The sequence below is a fragment of the Danio rerio genome, chromosome 14 (genome assembly GCF_049306965.1).
Source record: "Danio rerio strain Tuebingen ecotype United States chromosome 14, GRCz12tu, whole genome shotgun sequence".
NCBI classification, from domain to species: domain Eukaryota; kingdom Metazoa; phylum Chordata; class Actinopteri; order Cypriniformes; family Danionidae; genus Danio; species Danio rerio.
The window spans coordinates 53,717,545-53,728,646 of record NC_133189.1 but is presented as its reverse complement, the minus strand read 5'-3'; the positions used below and the strand labels follow the sequence as shown (position 1 = coordinate 53,728,646).

The window sequence follows — 11,102 nt, the reverse complement described above, 5'->3', positions numbered from 1 at the left end:
GTTTGAAACTAGTAAATGGTGAGTTATTCTTCATTTTTGGGTGAACTATGCCTTATCTCCCTTATCTTATATAAAGTGTTCTATCACTAAAATACCACTAAAATAAATAAATAAATAAATAAATATATATATATATATATATATATATATATATATATATATCATTATTTTAATTTATTTTTTAGGTAATTTACTCACCCCCAAGTCAAGGATGCAAGTGTCTCGGGATTGTCCACTGTAGAGGTCATTAAATATTAGATACTTCCTCTGAGACCATACATGGCTCATGTTTAAAGGGACAGTTCACCCTAAAATGATAATTCTGTCATTGTTTACTCGTCCTTCACTTGTCACAAACCTGAGTTGTTTTCTTTTCTTAGATAACAAAATAGGTTACTTACTTGGAAACCATTGACTTCCATTGCATTTGTTTTTCCTGCTACAGAAGTTAATGGTTACAAGTTTTCAGGTTTCTTCAAAATATCTTGTTTTGTGTAAAACAGAAGAAAGAAATTCATCTTGAGCAAGAGTAAATAGTGAGTCACTTTTCATTTTGCATAATTTTGACCTTAAAATGGGTTTAAAAATGTAAAACTGCTTTCATTCTAGCCAAAATAAAACAAATAGACTTTCTCCAGAAGAATAAATATTATAGGAAATACTGTGAAAAATTCCTGAATCTGTTCAACATAATTTAGGAAATATATATATATATATATATATATATATATATATATATATATATATATATATATATATATATATATATATATATATATATATATATATATAAAGAAATTCACAGGAGAGCGAATAATTTTGACTTCAATCTTGTAGTATGTATAGTGAGAGAGAGAGAGAGAGAGGGAGAGAGAGCAATATATTGAACACCTCAGTCCGGATTTCAACAATGTATAAATACAGATATCTCTATATTTATGTCAGACTTATAAATCTTTGCTGAAAATTATATTTATTGAAGCTTGTTGATTCTTCTAACACATTGTATTTTTTTTCCTACAACTCATGTGTTGTTTTTACTCAGAACCGAAGTTCAATATTCATTGTGCTGATGGTAATTAAAATATGTTATTTCAATGCTACTCATACTATTGCGACTTCCTGATGCCTCCTTAAGTCGCTAGAGAGACAGTGAGGGTCCTTTGCATTTGTAACACGCTGGTGGCTAACAGACACACTGAGCCCATGTTAAAGCGAAACGTTATATAAACTTACAACATGACAAACAATACAGCAATATGTGGGTTGAATACCTGTTGTGTATGGAGCTGATTATTGCGTTGTAGTGATATATGGTTGTTGCGTGTGCTGTAGCGGTCAACAAAAATTACGGCTACCCCACTATTATGCTCTCCTCCTAACACCTGTGTGATTGTGCACGCGCTTTATTTGCGCTAGCAGGTGCCAGGTATGCCCACGTGACCAAAACATCAAACATCACGGTGAAACCCAAAACTAATCAGTATACAAATAAGCACTATAATTAAATGAAAAGTAATATGGCTCCTATACATACCGTAATGAAAAATATGGTTAATGTGAATAAATCCCTTCCAAATGCACACACTTCCGCACCTCGTCTTACTATAAATCATATCTACATGGGTAAATTAAGAAGTTAATGGAGTTGGAAGATAGCATAACTATTTGACTCTTAAACTTGTAAATTTTCCTTCTGCTTAGAGGTTACCACAGCGGAATGAACCGCCAATTGTTCCAGAATATGTTTTACGCAGTGGATGCCCTTCCAACCGCAATCTACACTCTCACATTTACACACACACTCATACACTACGGACAAAATTCACCTATTTGCATGTGTTTGGACGGTTGGGGAAATCAGAGCACCCGGAAGAAACCCACACCAACACGGGGAGAACATGCAAACTCCACACAGAAATCTGACAGTTTTTAATTCACTAACTTCTGTGTTAGGCTGCTTTGACACAATCTTCATTGTAAAAGTGCCATAGAAATAAAATACACAACAGTTGAATTGAACCACCAGCTGGCCCAGTCGGGACTCGAACCAGCAACCTTGCTCCACCCATAAACAATGTTACAGCACTCATCGTTTTCTTTCAACTGCTTTTCAACAATCAACAGTTTAATATCATTTGATTTGTTTTGGGAAGTCATGTTTTTCCCAGGATTTATTCCTTCTTCACCCTGAATTTTAACGTCTGTCTTTTTTTGTTTGTTTTTGTTTTAAATAAATGCTTGAAAATACAGATGCTTACATTCATTTATTTATTCATTTTCTATTTGGCTTAGTCCCTTTATTAATTCGGGGTTGCCACAGCGGAATGAACCAAAGGATAAAGGAAATCACAGAAAAAAAAAAGAAAAAAAACAACAACAAAAATATATTTGGGTCTCAGGAGGATAAATTTGGGCTACTAATTTGGTAACCATTATTGTAAGTGATTTTCTTAGATAATCTCCAGATTTGGCTTCAGTAGTGATATATATGCACAAATATAATATTACATGCTGAGCACTGATATATCAGGAACACATTTAGGAAATTCATCTCTGTATATTATTTCAGGAGACTCTTAATTCTTAATTATTTAAAACAGAATAAAATCTGATCATATAAAAATAATACATGAGAATGTCATTAAGTGACATTATAAGGATTAATTTAAAAAATATATCTCTGTATTATTTCAGGAGTCTTTTTAACGTGTCTTAAAGTTTAAAATAAGACATTGAGATTTTAGCAATAAGTTTATTTAAACGTTAAATAAGAAATCTATTTGTAAATAAAACATTTACAATATAAAATTGTAGTGTGTTTAAGATGTTAACATTTAGTGAGTATTATCATATAAATGTTAAAATGTGTATTTAAAGCAGGGGTGTCCAAACTTGGTCCTGGAGGACCAGTGTCCTGCAGATTTTAGCTCCAACTTGCCTCAACACACCTGTAAGAAAGCTTATAAGAAGTTGATTAGATAGCCCAGGTGTGTCTGATTGGGGTTAGAACTTAACTTTGCAGGACACCAGCCCTTCAGGAGTTCGGATATGCTTGATTTAAAGGAAAGTACAGCGCTGGCCGAATTTCTTTCCGCGATCTGAAGGGTTAACACGTAATCCATGACGTCACTCTCCAGAAGGCATCGCTCCGGTGGCGCATCATCACTTCAGCCGGTCCAATTTCACATTTAAAAGGTTTGGGTGTTATTAACATGATTTATTAATATATCACAGACTTTACAGTATGTTTAAATATTCAAGCGAACGGCAAGAGTTTTGAGCGGAGACAATAATAAACGGCGAATGTTTGGTTTGTTTACCTCATCAGCTGTGTGTCCGCTAACTCCTGCTAACCGCAGCAATTTAAAGACACAATTAAATATTGAACTCTTTTGCGATTTATTTAACTTAGGTCATCTATAAGATTATATAACGTTATTTTAATACACTATGTATTAAATCAATGTATTTCAGCTATACATCATGTAAATGTTAGCTGTTTAGGTCAGATATGTAGCGCCTAGCATTGCAGCATCCTTGCGTTATACATGATATTAATACTAAATGCTTCTCTGCTAACTGTTATTCCCAGTTTCCATCAGGCCTTGAGCTCATATTGAAGTGTCCATTAGAGCCGCAGCCCTGCATTTCACAACACAAGACGAGTCTTTCACCATGAACTCCGACATGGATGGTGAGACCGACATGGGTGGATTCATCTTTATCTTTATAGTACATTTCGTTTTTATTATATCACGTAAAGTAAACAAGCATGCACTGTAGAGAATTTCTCTAGAAGATATAACAGGATTTTATTTATTTAAAGTATAACAAATACATTATATTTATTTTATACTTTTAAAGTATTGTGTTATATATTCAGAATAAGTATTTTGTTTAAATTTGAACGTGGATATTCTGATTCTGAATATTCAGGGTTCAACGCTAAGGATTTTTTTTTACTGGCCCGATCGGACCAGTGGTTTAGATTTTTACTTGCCCTGCCAATATTGTCACTGGCCCCACCAAAAGAAGTCAATAGCCATTTCTAAGCCACAAATTAAAAAAATGTCAAAATGTTTGTAAATCTAGAATTTAAATATTTAAAAAGTGTTAATAAAGTGTAAAGTGCAAACAAAATAGCAAAATGTGCAGGTATTTTTTTGCAAAACCAAAAGATGACTGACCTGCCAAACTAACGGCAAACTGTACAAAACATCACCACATTTTTTTAGTCGTGGTGTACCCTCGTAAATGTCTGCTTCCACACTGAAAAAACTGTTGCATGCAGAACTGTTGCAAACAATTTGTTTGTGTTGAATTTAAACAAACAAATTAAGTTTAGTAATGTTTAACTTAATTTGTTTGTTTAAATTCAGCCCAAAAAAATTGTTTACAAACTCTTAACGTAAAGAAATTGAGTAAATCCAAGGAATCATCTTTGAATCATTTTTTTCAGTGACGCTAGAGACAAATGTTTTCCTTTAGCATCATTACTTATTGTCCTTATTGTTGAGCCCTGATATTGTGTCATTATTTTACTCATACTTTGATTTTTTTTTTCATTTGCACTTTGCTTTGATTTAAAATGCTTATATAAAAAACTTTATTATTGCAATAACCTTTTAATAATAAATAACGTTTATATCGAATTAAATGTACAAAAATATAAAATGCACAAAAGTTTTTTTAAGTACAAAACATGAGCATTTAGTACAAATGCATGTTGTACACAGACAATACAAATTGCAATTTAAAAATAAAAACTAATCAATAAAAACTACAGTATTTCTATGCTTTCAAAAACCAAATGTACCAAATAATTTCCAAATTTTTAAAAAACATGATTGTTATTAATATATTATAACAATATAACCACAATATTCTATTTTCCAGTTGTGTTATTTATTTTTCCCAATAACTGCTTGTTAGATCAAAAAACAAAATCCAATGATAATAGTTTTAAGTTTATCTTCCAGGTGACATAGAAAATCAAGTGGAGTTGGAGGAGAAGACCAGACTCATAAACCAGGTCCTCGAGTTGCAAAATACTCTCGAGGGTGAGAAACCAACACCACCGTTTTCACCACCATAAAATAACATCTGCATTTGAAGCTTTTCATTCTTAAACTACTTTATGTATTTTATTTCATGCCTTGATAGGGAAGTCAAACCATAGTTGCGTCCGTTTCACTATGTTAGCAAAGCTGTGACTGTTGAATGCAGGAAGTTTCACTTTCATGTTTACCAGTTTATCATCATCCGGGTATTTTATAAGCGTGCTTATTGTTTTAGAATTTTTGGTGTAAATGCACTACTTACAGAACAAAATAGTGTAGAATAGTGCTTAATAGGGCTGCGCAATATATCATATCATGAATCATATCGGTGGGAGGTGCAATAAATTAGCTTAATTTTATCAAGCATTTGTGTGCTGCATACAGTAGGTTGTTTATCCAAATCTTATACTAACGCTGAGAGACAAGTGAGGAAAATGACAACAGCCAATAACAATCAGCATATCTACTTATGTTTTCAAACAATTGTGGTATCCTGAAGTCTAAATGTTAGCACCTTGACAATGTTTTTATTTAATTAGCTTAGAGAAATATACACAGTTGACGTCAGAATTATTAGCCCTATTTAATTATTAGACAGCTTGTTTATTTTTTCCCCAATTTCTGTTTAACAGAGAGCAGATTTTTTCAACACATTTCTAAACATAAAAGTTTTAATAACTCATTTCTAATAATGGATTTATTTTACCTTTACCATCATGACTGTAAATAATATTTTACTAGATATTATTCAAGACACTTCTAGACAGCTTAAAGTGACTTTAAAGGCGTAAAGGTTAATTTGTTTAACCATGCAGGTTTGGGGAATTAGGCAAGTTATTGTATAATGATGGTTTGTTCTGTAGACTATCGAAAAAATATAGCTTAAATGGGCTAATAATTTTGTCCCTAAAATGGTGTTTAAAAAATTAAAAGCTGCTTTTATTCTTGCCGAAATAAGACAAATAAGACTTTCTCCATAAGAAAAAATATTATCAGACATACTGTGAAAATGTCCTTTCTCTGTTAAACATCATTTGGGAAATATTTAAAAAAGAAGAAAAAAAAATCGAAGGTGGCTAATAATATGTTTGCAGATATTTAAGAAACATGTTAAGTGAACATTCTTGTTTATCTGAAAAACCATGTTGAAGTCAGATATTCTGCTTTGTAAATGTCTTTTCCATGCCGGAACGTCTGTCTTTGTTTTGGTTCTTTTAACCCGCCCAATGTCAGTTTAGCCATTGCATTTGCATTATTTCACAGTTCTAAAGTTCAAAATATTCCTTCTTGTTCATCCTCAATCTGGCAACCTGTGCTCGCGTTTGTTTTGATCCAGGAATGCAATACCTAGTTCAACCACTGGGTGTCAAACTTGCATACTGCATCTTTAAAACTCCTTTTTTTGATTACTAGTATGCATTAGAGGTCTGCACCAGATTTCTGCGGCGCGGGAATAAATTTCCGAATAAATCGCGGGAGCGGTCGGTAACGGGTTTAATTTGGGACGGGAGCGGGCTGTCCAGCAATATCGAGGATATTGCTATGCGAATGAGAGAGAGAGAGAAAGCTTTCCCAGATAGCAAAATACACTCGGGCCAGTTCCGGCTAGATTCTCGCCTGCCGGAGACTTACCACTCGGCCCGGCTCTGGCTGCCGGACTCACTGCCCGATTCCGGCCTGAATCAATCGGGCCAGATGCGGCGGCCGTAAGCAAGCCATCGCTGCCGCATCCGCGCCGGAATCGGCCCGAGAGTAATGTACGCTGCCGCCCGGAGCTGGCGCGAGCGCGCGACTATATATTTATATACCTTTATATAAAACCTTTTGGTATTACATTGGTACTTGATACATGGTATTACAACCCTTTGAGTTGACATAACAGCAAACGCCTGTGTGTCTGCTTGGTGCTTGTGTGTGTGTGTTAGTGCGCGCGTGTATGAGAGAGAGAGAGAGCTTTGTCTGTGTGTGTGTGCTTGGTGCTGTGTGTGTGTGTTTGGACTGTATAGCTGGGTGATTTTCGGTTTTGTTCTCCCCCGCTCTTTAGCGGGATCGGGCGCGGCGGCCAGAAAACGGGGCGGGTCGGGCAGCGGGACAACAAATTCTTAATATAAGCGGGAGCAGTCGGGTTCGGGCTAATACCTGGTGGGTGCGGGCGGGAGCGGGATTCAAAATTTAGTCCCGCGCAGATCTCTAGTATGCATTAAGCACTTAATTTTGACATATTTAAAGGCAATATTCTCAAAATATAGATTTTTTTTAAACCCTTAGATTCTAGATTTTCAAATAGATGCATCTCTGCCAAATATTGTCTTAAAAACCATACATCAATGGCTTATTTATTACAAAGCTTATTTATTCAGGGTTCAGATTATGTATAAATCTTAATTTAAAAACATTAATGCTTACGATTGGTTTTGTAATCTAGGGTCCCATTAACTATATACATTTTATATAAATAACTGTCTGTTTGTGTTGTTTTGATAGATCTCTCAGCTCGCGTGGATGCAGTAAAAGAAGAAAATCTGAAGCTGAAATCAGAGAATCAGGTTCTGGGGCAGTACATCGAGAACCTGATGTCAGCATCGAGTGTGTTTCAGACCACCGACTCCAAGAGCAAGCGGAAGTAAGAGAGTGTTTCTCTCTCCAGACCCCACAGTAGAACACAACCCTGCAGGTCAACCCTCATTAGCAGACCAGTTAATGCTTATTAAAGGTCTTTGCACACTCAAGTCCCAAATTTTCGTAAGCGTTCAAATCCCCAAATATTCAAAGTTTACCTCATTATGTCTGTGTCTCAGTTTGATATTTTGCAAGTGATAATGGAATTGCATATTAAAACGAAGACTACTGATATCTGTGAACCAATTGATCCTGAACAGAGGCATTTTTTCTATGGTACAGAGACGGAGACGGACACATCCAAACACGCACACACCAAACAGTGCCGACAAACTAGCATATCATAAATCACAGAACATTTCTATTCTATTATATTAGTTTCTTCAAAGCCATTTTGGATTTAGTTTTTTGCTTGTAAGGCGGCCCTGAATTGTCTAAACACCTCTAAAAATGACTTTTCAAATGCAAAAAACTAAAAAAAAAAAAAAGAATTAAATTTTATGATGAACGGCGATGTGTCAATACGATTGACACTACATGATGTCGAATGCAAAATTTATGGATGAAATTTTCAGATAACCTTAAGGCCTTTGCACACTTTTAATGCATTTTTAATGCATGTATATCTGAATAATTTGGCACACACACAAACCTTGAGTTTTAAATCAGAAACATTTAGCTGCAATGCTTTGTTTTATTCTCTCTTCTTCAAAATAGAAAAAAAGAAAGAGGAAATACTGTGTTCACTGGATGGAGAGAGGAAGGATAGTTTACATCCTTATCAAACAGCTGCACTGGATTATCCCGAAATGCAGAGATTATTTGAGGAAATCACACAAGTACAGCTTTCTTTATGGGGATTTCCTACAGACATGATGTTTATACTGTTCAAACCATATACCTGACAAAAGTCTTGTCGTTGATTCCAGTTGTAAGAGCAACAAATAATAACTTGACTTCTAGTTGATCATTTGGAAAAGTGGCAGAAGGTGGATTTTTCCGATGAATCATCTGTTGATCTGCATCCCAATCATCACCAATACTGCAGAAGACCTATTAGAACCCGCATGGACCCAAGATTCTCATAAAAATCAGTCAAGTTTGGTGAAGGAGAAATCATGGTTTGGGGTTACATTCAGTATGGGGGCGTGCGAGAGATCTGCAGAGTGGATGGCAACATCAACAGCCTGAGGTATCAAGACATTAGTGCTGCCCATTACATTACAAACCACAGGAGAGGGCAAATTCTCCAGCAGGATAGCGCTCCTCATACTTCAGCCTCCACATCAAAGCTCCTGAAAGCAAAGAAGGTGCTCCAGGATTGGCCAGCCCTGTCCCCAGACATGAACATTATTGAGCATGTCTGGGGTAAGATGGAGGAGGCGGTGTTGAAGATGAACACAAAGAATCTTGATGAACTCTGGGAGTCCTGCAAGAACGCTTTCTTTGCCATTCCAGATGACTTTATTAATCAGTGATTTGAGTCATGTCAGAGATGTATGGATGCAGTCCTCCAAGCTCATGATGGAGTCAGACACAATATTCATTCTGTCTTTATATTCTATACTGGACATTACTTCTGTTCAGTGATCAGACTTTTGTCTAAGCAAAGTCAAACGTTACTGTCCTAATTAAAAAATTAAAAAGCAAGGCATGATCATATTTTATTCTGGTCAAATAAGCGTAATCTAGTGGTCTTTGCCTTTTATATAAGCCACTTCTGATACCAAACGATCAACCAGAAGTCAAGTTATTATTTGTTTTTCCTTAAACTTCGAAATGCGAAAAGAGTTTTGCCAGATAGTGTATATTCTACACCCCTACCCCCAACACATTCTGCATTTTAACAATTTCAAAATGCTTATTTCTGAGATACTTTCCTTATGGAGACTAGAAAAATGTCCCCACAAGGTCACAATTTACTGGTATTTATTGGGGACATTTGGTACACAACTTAACACAAGATACACACACATACATACGCACAATCTTTGTTAGCCATAATATACTCTGTAATGCAAGTGACCACATTTTGGCTTTCGATTGTACGGTGGCTCTGAACTGTCAAAACACCTCTCAAACTCTTTATTCAGATGTGAAAAACTGAACATTTTTTTTACATGATCCAATTTTGTTTGTAATGACGGACGAAAGTTTGGAGACAGTGTGCAATAACCTTTACACTAAGATACATATTATCCCTGCGCCACTAAAATGGTAAATGTTTACATTAATTTATCAGTATTTATGTCCTTTACATTTCGTTTTTTAACATCTATGTTGCTAAAGTTATTTTCTAAGATCAAGGTAAACTAAGAGTTTGTTTACGTTCAGACCGGTATATGATATTCCTTTTAATTTGTACCTCTTGAAATGGTTTTGTCTTGCTAAAACAAACAATGTAATATGTGTTTTCTATTTTGGGGTACAGTTGTGTGTGAATGACAGTAGCTCTCTCCCACTGAGCTGTTTGTCTGTAATCAGCACTTCAGTTGAGAGGAGAAGAAACGAAAAACATTTCAGGGAACGAATTTAAGACCTTTTTCTTGGTGCTATCAACAGAAGGGAGTTCTCTGGCATGCATCACATCTGTACCTGCATCAGTTTGTTGTGTTGGTGTGTGTAGATTCTTACCATTGTGTGGCATTGCAGATGCCTGTTTTAATTAAAACAAACATGATTTGCTTTGTGAGTGCTTTGAGTCCTTTGTGTAGCTTCTTTAGGTCCCTGTGGTGGTTTGCTTCATCTGGGATTCAATTCTACACTTAATACATATTCGAGTTTGTGGCTCTCTAGAAGGAATGGAGTCCCATATAAAGGGCTTTTTACATGCATTTACCCCAAAATGAAACAATCCTATTATTCATACACACTCAAGTAGTGCTGCACGATATTGGAAAAATCTGACGTTGTGATATTTTGTTTTCCTGCAATATGAATACCAATTTCACCAGATAGCTTAGGAGGGGGATCATTAATTTAGATTGATTGGGGTGATTTTGTAAGGGTGTGCATTGTGTATAAAAAAATAATAATCAAACTGCAAGCAAGAATAATTACTATACAGCAAAGAATCATGTAAAATATACAGTACTTGTGGTTTTCCGTAGAGTCAAACTCGGTATTCAGTGTATAACCATTCAACTCATATTTAAGTAAATGTATTCTTTATTATAGGTTGTATGTTATTGTGCCTGAATGCTTCAAAATTCATGCAAATGATAAAGTTTCACTCTGTCATGGTTATACTTTGCGATTACTCCACAAATCTCAGGTATTTTCAATTGTTGATCAACTATAACCCCAACTTAACATTGCATATCCTGTGATGTGACTAACTGCAGACGCGCAATATGATATTGATGCTAAAACGGTATATTGTGCAGCCCTACCCGCAAGCCATGTGAGTAAAGTAAATTC

At 35.4% G+C, this 11,102-nt stretch overlaps 1 protein-coding gene across 1 annotated transcript; it reads left to right on the top strand.

The window, feature by feature from the left end:
• The first annotated feature begins 3,041 nt into the window (after positions 1-3,041).
• Positions 3,042-10,367, top strand: scocb (short coiled-coil protein b). The gene is made up of 4 exons (NM_001005966.2): positions 3,042-3,198; positions 3,596-3,697; positions 4,983-5,063; positions 7,548-10,367. The coding sequence occupies exons 2-4, from the start codon at positions 3,679-3,681 to the stop codon at positions 7,688-7,690; spliced, it is 243 nt and encodes an 80-aa protein (NP_001005966.2). The 5' UTR covers positions 3,042-3,198; positions 3,596-3,678; the 3' UTR covers positions 7,691-10,367.
• The last annotated feature ends 735 nt before the right edge of the window (positions 10,368-11,102 follow it).

What these genes read in the sequence shown, in the direction of transcription:
- scocb (NM_001005966.2), top strand. An exon ending in GTTGCAAAATACTCTCGAGG is followed by an intron (nt 5,064 to 7,547) that starts GTGAGAAACCAA and finishes TTGTTTTGATAG; the next exon opens with ATCTCTCAGCTCGCGTGGAT.